The 17,870-nt window shown below is 48.6% G+C and overlaps 1 protein-coding gene across 9 annotated transcripts in view; it reads right to left on the bottom strand.

Annotated features, from left to right (window-relative positions):
- Positions 1-16,883, bottom strand: part of MEIS1 (Meis homeobox 1) — a 165,081-nt gene extending 148,198 nt beyond the window's left edge. For 3 of the 9 annotated variants that reach the window (XM_077915669.1, XM_077915666.1, XM_077915668.1), the window contains exons 1-6: positions 15,946-16,879; positions 13,819-14,045; positions 11,807-11,948; positions 11,119-11,169; positions 10,184-10,234; positions 8,585-8,731 (exon numbers count right to left, since the gene is read on the bottom strand). In XM_077915669.1, coding sequence (XP_077771795.1) covers positions 8,585-8,731; positions 10,184-10,234; positions 11,119-11,169; positions 11,807-11,948; positions 13,819-14,045; positions 15,946-15,957 — 630 coding nt within the window. In that variant the 5' untranslated portion in view covers positions 15,958-16,879. Of the gene's footprint in view, positions 1-8,584; positions 8,732-10,183; positions 10,235-11,118; positions 11,170-11,806; positions 11,949-12,107; positions 12,257-13,682; positions 13,783-13,818; positions 14,046-15,945 lie in introns of those variants that run through there. The other 6 variants (XM_077915664.1, XM_077915665.1, XM_077915670.1 and 3 more) reach the window with 5 other exon arrangements.
- Between the last annotated feature and the right edge of the window lie 987 nt (positions 16,884-17,870).

Genomic DNA, 17,870 nt, shown 5'->3' with positions numbered 1-17,870 from the left:
ATAGGTCACAGTTAATTATAGCTTGTCTATCAAATTAAGTTAATGTTCGAGAACACATCCAAATAGTTATGGAGACATTAGGAGGAGTTTTATTGTCGGAGAAATTCTTATTCATTCAGCTTCTAATATTTTTTTAAGAAAGAGAGATAAGCCTTTCACAAGTTGGGATGGCATAAGAAAACTCTGGGTTTGCATCAAATTGCTCCCTTCATTGTCCCTTTTGATGACTGTGTCGATTTCATTATAAACTTCATTTTCCACAGTTTCATAATAGTCATAAACTCACTTCACTTGAAAGAGTTTCTATGGGACATAATGTGAATGCAAATGCAGAATAAAATGCAAATCGTGGAGGTCTGGGAACAAATATGGACTATCCGTTAAGAATACAGTCACTGAAAATAAACATTTAGGCCTTAAGAGGAAGAACACAAAAGGGCTGATATGAATCTTTATATCAAGTATTCAGAGCCCTAGGGAAGGCAAACAAGAACAACAGTTTTCAGTTTTTCTCCTAATTGTAAAGCACAGGCTGGGAGTATTTGATGACTTTGGTTCTCTACTCGTTCCTGTTCTAAAGTGAGTAACATTTTTCATCTTTGCAGGAAAATAAACCCACGTGTGGGTAATAGCCCACAAGGTGCTCAAATAGGGAAATGAGACCCAGCAAGCTAGTTCAAGTTCAAATCTCAGGCCTAGGCGATCTTACCAAACAGTGGGAAACAAGTGATTAGGAAGAAAGAACCAGAGCCCTCCTTTGCTAAATAATATCCACCAACCAAGATTTTTAAAAACTAATAATAAACAGGCAACCACGTGGTGTTGGTAAAGTATAAGGGAAAAAGCTAGAGAAATGAGAATTCATCAGTGACGATTAATCCCAAGTCATGTGTTGTCCGGGAATCATTCTAACATCGCTCAAAATGTTAATTACCTACCTACCACAATCTTCTAAATGAGTCAAAATAACGTATGTTGAAATCCATTGTAAAATGTAGGACTCTGTATCGTGTCAAAACGAAAAAAAAAAAGTAGCGAGACTAAAACTGTTGCTTAAGCTTGGTAAACTCATAAAAAGTCATGGCGATTTTCAGAGTACTACTTAGTAGACTTATTAATAGTAACAGCCCTTCCTTTCTGAGGTAAACTATGATTTCATTTAGGTTTTTTAAAGAACCGTGACGTTTCCCACATGAGATAAAGGTTCTTTATCTCATGATTATAAATCCTGTTGCTTATAAATAGAGTCACGAAAAGTACCAACGGGAGAATCAATTATAGAAATGTGTTTTTGAGGATTATAAATAATATAGAATTTATTTTCACAATTTATTTATCCTCCATTGGTTTATGGCATACACAGTGGTGCATATGCCATGGAAAAGTCATAGCAGGATTATTTCATATCTTGAAGAGAGTTAATCACTTAGTTCAGGCTATAACTTGCATTTAACTGTATATACTCATGATGCCAAGGAACAATAGGTATATAATTCAATAAATGTAGAATTAAGCTTTTTTCCATCAGAGAATAAACTTTTAATGTATGCTGTAGACAATTTTAGGAATTCTTAACCAAGAAGTCCAGGAATATAAAACAAGCTCAGAAGATTTGCACTCTTGTGTTCTCCCTTAATAAGAATATATTTCTTAGATTAAGAAATGCTATTTTGGGTGGGGGGGGAGTGTTCAGAGAGAGTCTAGTAAAGTGTTGCCAATTGCTTTAATTCTGCACACATGAATGCATTAAATTGATTGAAATTGGATTCTAGTGACAAATTTTTAAATGACTATATTCTTGCTTATTTCACACGGCATTCTTTGCACCATTTATTAAAATGTCAAATTTGCAAGTGTGGGAAATACAGCAATTTGCCCAACATAGGTATACTTCCTGAAGAGGTTGTTTAAGACTCGAAAAAGCTGTGGCAAATTCCTATACCCCTGAAATCATGGCATTTTCAATGAAGGATATTTTTACACTACGTACACACACACTTATCTGCTTGAATTTTCCCAAACTGATTTTACACATGCAAGGTTTATTCACAAATATTAAGGATAACAAAATATTCAAATTCTTACTGGATTCCAAAAGTCTAATTTTGGAATTAGTATTAAAATTCAAATTTGGAAGACTGTATTTTGTGTTCCAGACTCTAACTTTATTATATCCTGATGGGTCCTGCTGAGTAAGAACACCAAGCCCTACGTGATTTACAGCAGTGTTGTTTTACTTGGGATTTTGAAAACCTGTGAGTCTGACATCTGTACAACTATCAAATACAGAGTCACGTGTATTTTATTTTTATTTCTTTATCTGTAAAAGAATACTTTCTAGTCTTGATGTAATTTTTAAATACCGAATTAAATTTTTGCACTCAGGAGAAATGACCAAAAAAATTGTTTCGATTATAATATAAATGCAAGTAATACTTTGATACAAATATGACAGATATCATAATCTGAAAAAGGCCATGTAAAATGCTACAACTGCAAACATTTAAGACTGTGTAACAAAAATGAATGAGAATGGTATCAGTTTACTATCCTTCAACTATTTCCCTGACAGTGGAGTCAAATAATGTTGAATTATAGACCTTCTTACAGGAAGTCTTATTTTCTGTTCATTTTTTGATCATTTCCCTGCTAGTCTCTATAGGAATTTGGCAGCACGCCGACTTTCCTTTAAAAGTTTCTGTATACATACTTGGGTTGCGTTTGATGATTAAATGATCATTTATTAAAACTTAAGCATTTCACATTTGTTTGACATATTTACGTTTCATAAGAAAATATTGTTATTGCAATGGAAGGCATAACATCGCCAATACAAAAATACTTCATTTGAAGTCTTGTTGACAATATTTTCATTTATGACAAGTTTCTTAATAAAACTTGTTATGCGTTCTTCACAGTTTCTCCCCGTCTACCTGCGAGGGAAGGTAAGCTAGTTTTACTGCAGTAGGTCTCGTGGCAATATTTTAGCCCATCTGCTTGACCTTAATAAGCCTGTTTCTACTGTGGGGCCACAAATAGTCTTTGTTTTTAAGAATACGGAGGGTTGTTTTTTTTTTTTTTTTCCGCATAATTTTCCTTCCCTCACCCAGCAACAGCTGTGTTTTAAATCTTTCGGACCATGACAAACATTTTAACATTTAAACATGCAAGGGTTTGAAAATATAATGATTTAAAATGTGTTTATTTTCAAAGTTGGGCAATTACAGCATGATATCTGTTACTTTTTGGAAAGCAGTGCCCATATGTTAATCCATTTTTTCTTCCTTCTCCTACTCTTCTTCCTCTACTATGTAAGCTTCTCCATGTTTCCTAATAAAAGTCTCTAAGTTAGGACCGATAGCAACAGTGCACACAACCACTCCATATATTTCCAAATCATGAGCAATGGAGTCATTCTGGTGGGAGAGGGATTGCTATTTGAGTGACCTATTGCTGCAGAGCTAGTTAAATCACTGAATAATAGTTACTGTTACGGCTTTACTTCTACAAAGCAGCATTAGCATCATCCCTTCCCATTAACCATGGAACTTGCACTAGTGACTTCCACTTGAGCGACAGACAGACAGACAGACAGAGACGCGCCACCAAAAGGGAATAACTTTTCTACTATTAGCATTTAGATTTACAGACATTTAACAACGTAATTGATCACGCCCCATCTGCATATACCCCTCTCTTGCTTTTCCTAACATGTTCTTTAAGTGCCCCTATTAGGAATCAATACATCCCTACTCTGAAATTCACACACAGATAACACGCTAAAAGCCAATCAGATTAAGCGCACATTTACCTTGATGCACACTGAGTAATGTACGGAACCGTTGAACCACTGTATCATACACCTGAAACTAATATAACACTGTATGTTAACTATCCTGGAATTAAAAATTTCCAAAGCCAATCAGAAAGCAACAATAAAAACACACCTGGTAAACAACTAAGTTTTAATTCCAAGGATACTAAGCCATAAGGGGCTAGAATGAACGTCCCAATTAGCCAATGTAGTGACAAGCAGTCAACACCTTATTATTTAATCATTAAAGAGAATCTTGCCATAATTTCCCTTCACATATTTAAAAAAAAAAAAAGAAAAGGAATTAAGAGTACAACACATGACCCATTACAACAATCAAAAAGTAAAGTCAGATGAATCTAAGACCCCCATCGATGTCAGGAGGTGGACTGAGAGTTTCCAAGACAAAGGCATTAATTGGGACCCTGTGAAGTATTTACAATTTAAATAAGATGTGTCCATGTGTAAGCATTTAGAAACAAACTACCTGACAAAGGGACCCTCTTCCAGTCTCTTGCTGTTTGTGGCCAGTTTTCTTATTGGATGAAAACAAATTGCCTGCATTTCTAGTATTAGTAAATATCCAATGGCCTCATCTATTTTTTTTCTGAAGCAGCAGATTCAATTCATCAAGGACGCTAGGCTGTCCCTTGCCCTCTCTCTCATCCCCGTTCCTTACCATGACACCTCCCCAAAAGAGAAAGCTTAAATCTCCCTTGCATGCATCCCTACCCCACTTTGCAGGGAGGGGGCGTTTTCAGTCAAGTCCAAGTTCAGTTTTCAGAATTTTTAACTCAAAAGATGCTTTAGAAACAACATCTAAGATAAAACAATCGCCACCAGGGTTTTCGTAGCCCACTTGGGAACCGAAGCTCACTGGCCCAAGGCTGCCCCGGATCCCCGAGGCCCCGGGCCTGGCGCTCTCCAGCCTGGGCCGCGCAGTCCCGGAGGCCGATCCTCCTCCCCTGGGAGTTTAGCAGCACTTGGCATTTAACCTGCCTGGCGTGCGTGGCTTTCTGGTTCCATCTCCTTGAGCCACATTACTCTCCCCAGATGTCAGGCACAAATCTGGATTAACATGCAACAGGGCGCCCTGTGCAGCCCGTCAGCCCTCGCCCAAGAGCTGTTAAATGCAGATTCAGCTGAGGACCCCCCGGAGAGCTGCTGTTGAATAAAAATTGTAATCCAAGGGGACCATTTCTTTTGCCTCCGCTGCTTGTGGGAAGCCCGAGCACAGGCCCAGCTAGTCCGTGCGCTCCCCCCAGCAGGCGTGCCCACCTCCTTGGCAGCCTAGGGGCCCCAAGACTCTTCACCCCTGTCTCCCCACTCTCCGGACCGGTTCTTGGGGTGGAAAATGCTTAGATTCAAGGAGTGGCGAGCAGCATAGGGCCCTGGGGAGGAAGACTCCATTCCCCGCTCCTCCTGGGAGCGCGTCCTAAAGTCTAACGCCTGGGCGGCCAGGCCCTTGGCCTCCTAACCCCTCCTGATGCCCCCAGTACCATCCTGAGCCCCCCCAACAGGCGTCCCCGCTTCCCTCCCGCACTGACAGCCAGCCCAACCCTTGCCTCGACGCCTGGCACCCCTGCTCCTCTCCGCTCGGCTCCCGGGGTGCACCCAGCCCCAGCCCCAGCCCAGGCCCGGGTCCCCCCCACCCCAGGTCCTCGCTGTCCCCCGCTGTCCGGGGCATCACAAGCGTGCGGGCTGAGCTGGGAGCCAGGCGGTCGGGAGAGGGCGCCCGGGAGGGGACTCAGGCCTGGCTCCTCGGGGTCTGGGAGTGGAGGGGGACACCGAGGTAGGGGGATAAATGAGATTACGCCTTCTACTGGTGTCTTAATCTGATAAAAATTAAAAAAAAAAGAAAAAGAAAAAAAAAAGAAAAGCAAGCATCACTACAAGGCCACATGGGTATCCGCCGACTTAGCCCTCCGGGAAACCGGCGGGTATCAAAGTCGTGGATCCTAGGTCCCAGCGCCGGTGGCAGCCTTCGCGCCCTCCCAGGATAAAAGTAAAATAAAATACACCGTGCCGCCAGCAGGCCCTAGAGACAGCGGGGTTAATGAGCTAACGAGGACCAGCGCTCGCACCACACCTGAAGCATCCAGTCCCGGAGCGCACCCTCTGCAGGGGTGCAAGCTGGCCGGGCCGCATTCGCAGACAGGTGGCCAGGCCGAGCTTTGGTGGGGGGGGTCCAGCGCCCCCCCAGGGACCTGCAAACTGTTGCCCAGCGGGAGGCCCTGGTTGCCCGGCCTCTCTGTGCTCCCCCACGCCTCTCCCAGAGCAGGGGACCCCTCTCCGGGTGTGGGGCTGGGTTCCCCGCACTCTGCGCTCTGCGCTCCCAGGTACAGAGAGAGGCCAGGCCCGCGGGCTCCTGGCTCCCGGGAATCGCGCCATCGGGAAGGACGACCTTGGGGTTGGGGCCCTCCCGACCGAGCCCCAGCGGGGCTGCAGGGGTCACGCGAGGCGCCCACGAGCCTGGGCCTACAGCGCCACGAGCTCGGCCGGAGCTGCGAAGCCCACCAGCTGGCCGTGGGGGCGGGCCGGGCACCTCTCCCTTGTTGGGGGCGGAGGAGGGCCGGATGCGAATTTCCCTCCACGCAGCTGCCTACCAGCCTGCCCAGCTCAGAATAAGGTGGCCGAGCGACCAAAGTTTCCCCGCAGGAGCAGAGGGAAAACTCAACGGGCGTGATATCAGTTTTGTGTGTATGTGTGTGTGTCGCCCGCCCCCCTCCCCAAATAAAACCCATAGCTTTGGTCCTTTATCTTTGACTTTAATAAAATAATGATTCGTTGAGAAAATGGGGTATAAATCTTCATTTTGGAGGCAATTAAAGTGTTGATTTCATTCGTGCCCCTAAGCGATTCTTGTAATTTGCTCAAATAGCTTTATGTACCCAGCACTCCGGAGCTCTTAGAATCCCATTTTCTAGTTAGGCTTGTTGGATTACAATTTTTATTCAACAGCAGCTACCCGAGGGTTCCTCGGCGGAATCTGCATTGAACAGCTCCGGGGCGAGGGCTGGCGGGTGAGCCGGGCGGGAGGGAGGCCGGCAGCCCGCGGGGCCGGGGCCGGGCCGGGCCGGGCCGCCCGCAGCTTTCCCACCTCAGCCGGGCCGCACAGGGGCTGCGCCGACCGCCCGGCCCGTGCACCCGTCTACACTGCCGAAAGTTTGCAACTTGCCAAATCATAGCAAAGAACCAGCGCGCTGGTGTTTTTAAAGCTCAGCTCTGCCTGCCTCCCACCGCTCTGGGGGAAAGGAAGGATTCGGCCTCTGTCGCGGGATTACCGAGAGAAATCCAAGCTGGGAATTTATTTTAAGAGGGTGATGTTGAGACAAGAAAACTTTAGGATGACACCAAGACCCAGGAGCCGGGCCCTCCTGCGAGCCCTCCACAAGACAGCCGCCAGCCAACAGTGATCAGGGCAGGGCTGGCAAAGGAAAACTCTGCCGGCCTGGCTGTCTTCTGGCTTAACAAAGGCAGGCTGATCTCTCCCCCCAAGACGGAACTCACGTGCCGAGTCAGAAAGAGAAACAACCCTAGGCCTTCGCTAGTGTAGGGAGAGGCCAGAGAGACCTGCAACCCAAGTCTCTATTCGCCTTGCAGCAATTCGCTGCGGAGAGCTGTCCTGAGCCCGGTTCATCTCACCCGCTCCTCAGGTTTTCACTTTCATTGCATTTTTGCAACTTCTCTGGGCCAATCCAGAGACGCAGCGACAGGGGAGGGAGAGAGAGAGAGAGAGAGAGACAGAAAGGGAGAGAGAGAGAGAGAGAGAGAGAGAGAGAGAGAGAAAGGGAGGGAGGGAGGGAGGGAGAGAGAGAGACTGGGAGCAAACAGCGGTGTCAGGGTGAGAGAGGGAGAGAAATCCCCCCAGCAACTCCAAATAAAAGTCGTCCCCACTTAGCAACGCAGCGGAAGAAGGGCCTGGAGGGAGGACCAGAGAGGAGGGGGCGAAGCGAGCAAAGGCCGGCAGTTGAGAGCCAAGGCGGCGCGAGGTCCCCCACCGCCACACCAAGGGAGTCGCCGGGGTGCCCCTGACGCTGACACTTCCAAAAGCTGCCAACCCAGAGGGCCCAGTGCACGTACCAGCTGGAGGATGAGTGGCAAGGAGGAGGAGAAACGTCCATATTTGTCTGTTTTTATAACCTCGGCCTGGTCTTATTTTTTCTATTAAGTACAATAAAATGGGCGAGCTTGCAGCGAGCACTGCACAAAGCAATGTTCAGTGAGGTCTAGAAGCGTTCGGCCGAGGAAAACTGACAAGACAGGCTAATGAACCGTATAGACAGGGAGAAAATAGCCAGCATTTGCTAGATTTCAAACCCTCGCTGTCTCTCTTAGACCACCTATCTTGGGTTTATTCCTAATAAAATAAGAAATAAGCAGACCCTACACTTTTCTTTTCTTCGAAATAGAAGGGGGAAAAAATGCTCCAGAACAAAGCCCTACAATCAGAGGCGGTCACTGGCAGTTAACACTCCCATTATTATAGAGGGTAAATAAAATAAAGACAAAAATTAAAAGCGACAAGAAACAGGTCAAGTTTGCAGGCAAAGCTTTTACAAGCTCATCTCTCCAGGTCGAATCCCAGAGCCAGCCTTAATGAAGCAATAATAGCCACATTATTCAAAAATTTTCATTTCGATGGAAATGTATCTAAAAGGGACTTAATCATATGCAAATAATAAAAGGAGGTGGTAGTGACCCAGCAAGCAATATGCATACAGATTTTTTTTTTTTTTCCTAGGGACGTTGAAATTGAAAAGCGCATACCTGGTCGGTTAGATTTGCTGATCTTGTTATATCTTCACTGTCTGATTTTGATCCTCCTTCTCTATCGTCTATCACCAAATCGATAGGCATTTTCCCTTTCAAACAGCTAATATACCGGTGGCAGAAATTGTCACATAATTCGTGTACCTACATTATGACAGAAATAAAAAAATGGAAATATAATCAGGAGTGCATAAATGACATTGACAAGTGCAAACCACCCCCCTTGTGAGATCCAAACTTCCAAATAGGGAAACACAGAGCAATTGTCCTCCAGAGACCCCCAGACGCATCCAGAATTAGGAATAACTTTCTTTTCTTGCAAAATAGAGATATCCCAGAAAATTGACAGTGACAAGATGATTCACAGGCTACAACATATTCAACACCCGTGTTAAATTCATCTGCTCCCAGGGCTGTGGCCATTAGAGAGGTGACCCGCGTGGGTGACATTTAAGGTAAACTATTTAATTTCATCCACTTACTTTATCATAAGTTCTTTTCCAATGAGTCTAAGGGAAAATGTGAATATAGATGTATGCCTATAATTCACGTTTTCCCAGTACTGTGGTGGCACAGAATATCTGTCTGACAGCCCAGGTCCCTATAATATTTGTAATTAGGGATTCTACACACAAGAAGCATATTTTAGGATAGTTTTAAAAAAAATAGGAGAAAATCAACTTGCCGGTACTCATGATATGAAAAACACCTACAGCCACAAAAGAAAAAAAAAAAAGGATCAAACTGTATTAAAAAAAAAATAAAAGGAAAAAAGAATGCTTCAAAATATTTAGGTGTAAGTGGAGCGGTCTCTTACAGGCCTAGGGCATCCCTGACATGCAAAAACTCACAAGAAACCCCGGTGTGCTTGCAATTTAATGTTAGTTTGAATTACAATGCATTAAGTTTTTATTGCTGAGATTTATAGAACAGCTAGCAAAATCATGTTAGCCCACACCCTTTCTTGAGTGTGAAGGTGGGGTGTGTGCAGGATTCACAGATTCGAGAAATTGACACAACTATCAACTCTGCTTTGTCTCTGCAAAAGGTTTAATGTGCCTCCCCCACCACCTCCTCCAGACTCCCTGCCCACTCCTCCTCCCTCCGCCTCTCCTCTGTGTCTGACCTGCCGCTGCTCTCAGACTGTCTTCCAGAAACTCACTAAAACTAAACAAAACTCCCCCACCCACCCACCCACCCACCCAGAGGTAGCAAAGAAAAGGGGGAAGAGGAAGAGAAGAGATCACAAAGGTATAACCTGTGAAGCAGACTCACAACAGCATTCTAAACATCAAGAGAGATGCCTAGAATTGTAACTATTTATACAAAGCCAGCAAAGTATTAAGAATGAATGCAAGGCTAGGGCATTTGAGATGCCGGTTTTAGTGGCTGAAATTGTAATTAAACTGCAAAGAGAAATGGACGCTAAGATTGGCCTTGACACTAATTACCAGAAAGAAAGACATTTATGCAAATGTCTCAGAAGCCTGAACTTCAGCCATTCAGAACCCTGCCCCCCCCACCCCACCCTACCCCACCCCCCTCAAGTTTGGGGGGTGAGGAGAAAGCCACAGGAAAAGAGGCTAGAGGAATTACCTTCTCTAATTCCAACAGATGAAACCTTAATACTTGTATGGCTTGAATCATCTGCAAAGATACAAAAAGAATGAGCACCCTATTCCTAGTTTGCAGAAAATTGGCTGTCACAGCTCTAGCATCTCCAGCCTACACTGCACACACACACACACACACACACACACACACGCACACACACACACACCAGTTAAATAGAGTTATTTTGATTTATGGCAATAACACTAAAACTTAATAGCAGCGACTGGGTACCATCTAGAGGTTTATATTTCTTAAGGAGAAAAAAATAGCTAAAACAACAACAGAGCATCTAAGTGGGGATCATAAACACTCTCCTCCCCCATGGCTCTTCCCCCCTTCTCAGCCCCACTGCCCCCCACCCCACCTGAAAGGACCACATCCCTGGCCTGGGGGTTTCCAGGTAAGCAGTGCACGGAAAATATTCCAAATACTGCCCCCCTGCCCTCCCCGCCCCTAAGTGTGGCTTTTCACGCGGCTGCAAACTTTCTGCTGCGGTTCTGCACACCTTTAGGGTGCACGGGTGGTTTTGGGGGGCTCTTGGCCGGTGGCCGCCCTTGGGGCACGACTCTGAGGGCTGGGAAGTCCGCAAAGTTTAAGCACACACGCTGACAGGCCCGGAGATAAATCCCCGCGCTGATTAGAGCCGCGCTGCCCGGCTGTCATAAAAAACAAAAGCTCGCGTTTCCCCCCAGCGCCGGCTCGCCCGGCCCCTCTCGGGATGAATTTATTTATTTCCCGGGGATCCTGTCCCGGGGCCACTTGTCCGGGCCCGAAACGTGTGCAGCCACCTCACAGCTACGGGAAGACCCGTCTAGAGACCTGGGTGGAGGGGGGGGTGCTCTTGCAGCAAAGCTGGGGTGCTTGGGGGAGGGGGGAGCAGGGATGGGGGAGCTGGGGACTGAGGGGTCCGCTCTTACCAAGTTATCCAGTTCTGGATTAGAAGAAAATAGAGGTTTTTCTGCGCGAATCTAAATGCAAGGGAGAAGGAGTAGAGGAGAGGGGAGGAGAGGGCAGGGGAGGGCAGGGTGGGGGGGGTAAAAGAAAGAACATTTGAAATCTGGTCGCCTTCCTAGTTTCTTGCCTCATTACACTGTCGGGCGGCGCAGGGGTGGGGGTGGAGGGGGGCAAGATGTCACCTCCGGGGAGGGGGGACGGGGACCGGGTGACACCGAGTCCACAGGCGGCCAGCGTGAATCAAAGAGGCCCAAACCGAGCCCAGAGCCCCGGGTCGCCTCTCCCAGCAGCTCGGCTCCGGAGGCCGCTGCCCTGCTCGCCCAGGCCCCTGGCTGCGCCCTCCACCCCCATCTCCACCCTGGGGGCGCGGGGTCCGTGATTTAATTTTGGGGAGGGGGGCGAGCTTCCTGCAAGAGGGTGGGCAGCTGAGCTGGGGAGGCTGGTGTGGCGGGGGAGGCCTGGACCGGGCCGTGCGCTCCCACCTGGGGGGATGCCCCAGGGCAGGGCTTGGGGTGGGGGTGCTTGGGGTGGCCTGCGTGCTGGCCACTTTGGAAGAGGTGCAGCAGGGGTTGGGGGGGTGGAGGGAGGGGAGGGAGGGAGTTGCCCCCGGGTCCCTTGGCTCCCTACTTCCTGAGCGAGCGTCTTGCTGACCTGTTTGGCGAACACGGCTATGTCTTCATTGAACGACTCGGACGAGCAGACGTCCCCGCCCGCCACCCCCGGCTCGCGGGGGGTACAAGTAGCTAATTCACATTTCTCGAAAATCAGTGCTAAGAGAGGGAAGAGGGGGTGTCTGCAAGAGAAGACAACAGTCGCAAACAACACAATGGTTAGTCCCCGGGTGGGGGAGACGGGCGCCCCAGGGCGGCGGCCGGAGGGGCAGGAGGCCGGGGACCCCCCCACCCTGTCCCCTGCGCTCGGCCTGCCCCAGCGCCCGCAGGTGGCTGCTCACCTCCCCTTCCTCCTGGGGCGCCCCAGTCGCAGGCCCTGAGCCACGGACAGTATCCGAGGGGCGGTGCAGCAGCTCTGGCCGGAGAAATTGGTAACATTTGCTGAGGATAAAACCCCAGCGGCTCCAGCAGCCATTTTGAGGGAAGTTTCCCACCCGGACCGGCCGGGCCCTGGGGGGCAGCAGGGCGCCTGGCTCCGAGGGGCCTGGCCCAGCCCGGGCTCGGGCAGCTCGGTGGCGGGCGCTCAGCTGACTTGGGGAGAGGACCTCGAGGGCGCCAGCAGCCACTGTCAGGGCGCTGCACTGACCGATCAGACCCCTGGGCCCCGGGAGGCCAGGAGGGCTCCTCCTCAGCTCCCTGCACGCTCCCCTCCCTGGGCCAGGGGCCCCCACGACCACCCCCCTCCGCCCCAAACAAAGTTCCTCCGAATGTCCCCACGGTAAAGCCTTTCATTCCTGTCTGCGGGATGGCAAAGCAGCTAGCCTTGCGAGGGGCCTAGATGTCGCTTATCTCAACCCATTAAAAAAAAAAAAAGAAGAAAGAAAGAAAGAAAAGAAAAAAAAATGCTGCTTCTAATGCTCAAGGAGGTGTCTCAAGTCTTTTATTAGCTCTCACAGCCCAGCCGGGAATTTAACGGTTTGGGGTCCTTTTCAAAGCGTCCCCAAATGTTCTGTCCCGGAGCCTAAACCATTTGCAGTCAACGCTGCTGCTGCTGCTGCTGCTGCGGAGAGAACGCTGGGATTTAAACAAGCCCATCGCACAAGGAAGGGACCGACCGGGAGATAAAGCAGGAAGGTTTTTCGGCCGGGGAGGGTCAGTGTTGCCTGATTTTTTTTTTTTTTCAGAAGAAGAAATAAATAGAAATAAAAGTGGCTGCAAAGTAAAACGAGGTCCCCAAATTCACGAGCACACGGCAGGCACAAGCGACTTTCCGCGGATTTTACCAGCCCTGGGTCTAACCGACTGGCCTGGGAGAGCACGGGGGGAAGCACAGTCTGAAAACAACACTGGCCCCGGATAGCCCCGCACCTACTCCCAAATCCTGCAGGTTTCGCCTTTGAACACAAAGTGCTAAAAACCCGGCCAGAAGTTTCTTCACGTCTCAAACGATTCAGAGCGAGCTCTCTCCTCGCCCGCGGTGGTCAAACTCCCTAAATGCAAAGCCTGTTCCCCCTTGCCTGACCTGCAACTGTCCTCCCCTGATTTTATTGTGCGGCGGCAGAGCCAGCATACGGTTGCTGAGTAAACTTAGCAAGTCAGAACAATCAGTGGCTTAAAAGATTTTCCCTTAAACTAAAAGTTTCGTTCCAACACAAAGGCGCCTACATTTAGAAATCCCCAACGCTCTCCCAGCGAAGTCGAGCAAGCGAGGGCGCCAGCCCGCTGAGCTGCAGAGCCCGGGTCTGAGAGGGGACGAGGGACCTCTGGCAACTTCTCCTGCAGGGGCGACCCCTCGGCCGGCCCGGCCTGGGCTCCGCCGGGGGCTGGGCGGGCGCCGAGCGTGTGTGGAGATGGGGGACATCCCGGGTGACAGGCCGCCTCCCCAAATTCTCCATGCAATGCAAATGAAAAGTTACCAAATGGTGTGCCTCCAGCCCACGGAGCCCCGGCTTCCCTCCTACCAAAGGCACAGGGGGAGAGAGAGAGAGAGAGAGAGAGAGAGAGAGGAAACATCGCGTCTCTACTACTTAACCTGATGCCCGGTGTACCTACCCATAAATGGCATCTTTATCTCTCTTTAAAGCGTCATTGACGGAGGAACCCATGCTGGGGGCCATGGCGTTGGTGTGAGCTGTGTGCGGGTACTGATGCGAGTGCAGAGGAGGCCCGTGGTTCAGGTGGTGGACCGGCTGCATGGACCTGGCCGCATGCGGGTCCCCATACATCGTGGAGGGGATGCCCACTCCATCCATGCCCCCGTAATGGGGCAGATCGTCGTACTGCATGACAAACAGGAGAAAACAAGGTTTGAAGGCCAGGCGGGCAACTGGGGAGACGGCAGGGCACCGAGCTTATATAATGTCAGTCCAGCTGGATCCTTCAACCCGGAATTCAGTGGCCTTGCATCTCTAAAGTTGAGATTTCTTGTCTGGAAAAATGATTTCTAAAGTAAAAATTCTAGGATTCCCTCTGAGACTCGGCCGGGATGAACGGTCTTGCCCTAACTTGTGTCCCTATCAACCAGTTCAGAAATTCAGGATCCTCTGGCAAGGAAGGAAGGAAGAAAGAAGGAAAGAAAGGGAGGCATTCTCCCGGAGGGCGGAAGGTAAAACGTGCATGTCTCTAGAGGAGGAAATTCAAAATCACAATAATAAAACGTGCCAGGACAGTGCAGCAAACCCGCCTAGTTTCACAGCCCCTTCCCATCAGGGGGAATTTAAAAAAAAAAAAAAAAAGTTACGATGGGAACAGCTAAGCTAAGCACATGAATTCAGACAGGCTTCTCATTTTATTTCTCTGCCAGCGTGGGGTTAGGCAGTCCTGCAAGACACTGCATTTCCTTTGCTTTCCAAGACAAACTCTGCTAAATTATACAAAACTAACTGGCCCCCTTTATAAGTGAAACTCAGAGAAAGGTAGCTCTTTCACGTTCATTAGAGCTGAATTTAGAATTGGGCAATTCCCCCTCAACGTGAAAGAAAATCTATATAGCTGGAACAGTTAGTTGTCCTATTTTTCTCTACTCCTATGAACTTTTCCCCCAGACTAGAAGTCAATGAGGCAAATGTAACTCATCAGGTGTAAAGTAAATTCAAAAGCAAACGCACACACAACCCCCATCTTCTTTTCCCCCCCGGAAAAACTACTTTCATATTGACTGTCATTATTTTTGTGTGCAAAATTCAGCTACTTAGAATCTTCTCATTGCTCCAATTCCGGGCAAGTTCTTTTCCCAAGATTTGGAGGCGCCGAGAGTGAAATGATTTTCAAAGAAAAGAGGAATTGCCACTTTCATCTCCTTAAAGCCAGAGGTGTGAAAATAGTTTGGAAGAACGCTGACATTTGCCTGAACCAAAGCAGTAAAGAAAAATGTGTCAGCCTAGTAACTTTCTTTTGCAAACAGGGCTTTGAGGGCCAGGACACAAATTATGCAGGGAAGGCTTTTTGTAGACCCCCCTTTCTTTTAAGAGACTACCTCGGTTGGGTTGTCATTGTCTCACTTTACTCTCACTACATTTCCATTCAAATAGGAATATTGGGGAAATTAGTATTGCATTTTTAAAGTGAGTAGCTCTGTGCTTAGTATCCAATTAGTGCAAGGCTTTTGTAACAAAAACTTTCAAAGTATTACCTTCTATAAAAATCCATGCACATTAAAATCATTTTTCAGAGATGAATGTTTTCCGACCCCAAAAGCCATCGTACTATGGCAAAGTCATTTGCTTAAAAAAGCTAAATGCTTCTAGTCATATTAAGAGATGAGCACAATCAATAACAAATCAGAAGTTTCTAGCTGCTTAATTTACTTTAAAAATAGCCTTAAACTTCTGCTCCCTGAACATTCACGTTACAGCACTAGGTATCTAGTGCGTTTTGTTTTTGCTTTTTAAACAGAATGACTGCCCGAGCTTGCATTTCTATTTATATAGCTGCTGGTTAGGAATCTATAGAAAACTTGATTACTTGAATTAATTACATGTAACATACATAAGTCTACAAACGCACTGAATAAATTCTCTCGCTTTAGGCCACGGCTTTAGGAGCCTCATTCAAAAAGACAGAGAGAGAGAGAGAGAGAGAAAGAGAGAGAGAATAAAAAGAAACTTTTTAGCAGTGTCTTTCAGCCACGTTTCAATTTAATCTCACATTTGAGTTCCACAATTGTTGTTTAATACGTACCCTTTGCGCCATCGGCCTCCCTGGCTCCCTTCCTACTTCAACTTCTAATATATCCTCTTTAAGGCCAGTGTGAAAAGAAACAAATAAGCAAACTCCCCCGGAAAAAAAACAAAAAACAAAAAACAAAAAACAAAAACAAAAAACAAAAAACAAAAAAAGAGAGAGAGGACAAAAAAAAAAAATCTTTTTTTTTTTTTTTTTTTTTAAAAAGCACGACGGAAAAAAAAAAATCCCTTCACGTCTCCAGCAACGTGAGAGCTACTTGGTCCCCGATCTTCGGTCTACGGGACCTGAAGCAAAGCGCCCGAGTCACTGTGCATAAAAGCGCTCCGTTTCCAAGACAGCAGCAGCAGCAGCAGCAGCAGCAGCAGCAGCGGGGGCAAAAAAAAAAAAAAAAAAAAAAAAAAAAAGAAGAAAAAAAAAAAAGAAAAAAAAAAAGGCAGATCTTCTCTTCCACCCCCCCCCAAAAAAAATCAGTTTAAAAAAAAAAAAAAAAAAAGAGAGCGCCCCTTAGACCCAACTACCAAATCTCATGGCTTTCTGCCACTCCGGCTGTCAATCACAGGCGAGGTTGTCAACGTGGTGAATGAATGATCATCCGCTCTGTCTTCTTCTGGTCGGAACACCTCAAATGTGAATATTCAAATGCACAAAGCCCTAGCGCTCGCTTCCCTCGGATCGGTCCTAATTCCTAATCAGTTTCTCTCTTCTCTCGCTCGCTCTTTCTCTTTCCCCTCTCTCTCTCTCCCTCTTTGCAACTGCTGCACTGGAGGGAGATTAGAGGAGGAGGGTTAAAAAAAAAAAAAAAAATGTCTGTCTGAGTTTGTCTTAAAGGAGCCACGATCGATGCTGCCCGCTTGCAGTCCCCGTGCGTGTGTAAAGTGTGTGTTGCACAGGCGGAGAGGTGGATTCCGACCCGAATGCTAGAACCCGGAAGTAGTGGTGGCCATAACAGGTCGCGTCTTACACAATGCATTGGGCTGCAGCAAGTCGGCGGCTCGGCAGGGGTGGGAGCGCCGGGCGGGCTCCGGCCGCGCCGCCCAGGCGCACGGGCGCTCCCTGCAGCCGCGCGCCCCGGGCGCGAACCCCCACGCGCCCCGGGCACACGCGCACACGCGCACACGCGCACACGCGCGGGCAGGGCCGCCCCCCCCGCCCCCGGGGCGCGGGCTTTATTCCCCACGTTCCTTGCAATCTCCCCCTCCCTCTCTCCCTCCCTCCCTCCTCTCTCCCCTCCACCCCTACTCGGGACTCTCCTCCACTACCCCCCACCCCACTCTCTCGAAATAAATTGGGGATCCGCGCAGGGGGGGGGGGGTGGAGCGCGCAGGGGGGGGGTGGGCAGCCGCGGGAGTTTTTTTGCAACAGAGCTCTCGGCGCGCGGACTTCATGACTTTCCTGCAAATTACTGGGGGTCCGCTGCTGGTGGGGTGTTGCTTTTTGCTTTTTGTTTTTGTTTGTTGTTGTTTTTGTTTTTGGAGGTGGTGGTGGTGTGGGGGGGGGAATGTGTGAGCTCAACGCAAGGGTGCGTTCTCGGAACTGACCACCCCACGTAGAAGGAGGCAAACGGGGAAACAGAGAGGGAGGGAGGGAAGGATGAGAGCAGGAGTCCCGAGATCGCGGGGCGGAGGGGGGAGGCTGGGGCTTCCTGCGGATCCCAGCCTGGAGCTGCCGCTGTCAGGGGTGCACCCCCCCACCCCACCCCAGGCCCCCGGGAAAGGAAATGCTTGCGTTTTCTCACTTTGGGGTCTGGACCTCCTCCTCCTCCTCCTCCTCCTCCTCCTCCTCCCGCTCCCCGGCCTCCGGCCCCCCGGGCCCCCGGCGTCCTGCGCGAAGTGGGAGAGGAAGGGAGGGAACAATGAGCCGAGCGCGGGGACGGTGCCCCCAGCGCCTGTTTACAAACACCGAGCTATTGGGCGTCTCGC

This window comes from Canis aureus, chromosome 11 (assembly GCF_053574225.1).
Source record: "Canis aureus isolate CA01 chromosome 11, VMU_Caureus_v.1.0, whole genome shotgun sequence".
In the NCBI taxonomy this organism is placed as follows: domain Eukaryota; kingdom Metazoa; phylum Chordata; class Mammalia; order Carnivora; family Canidae; genus Canis; species Canis aureus.
Note: the sequence above shows the minus strand (reverse complement) of the source record. Positions and strands in the feature narration are given on the sequence as shown.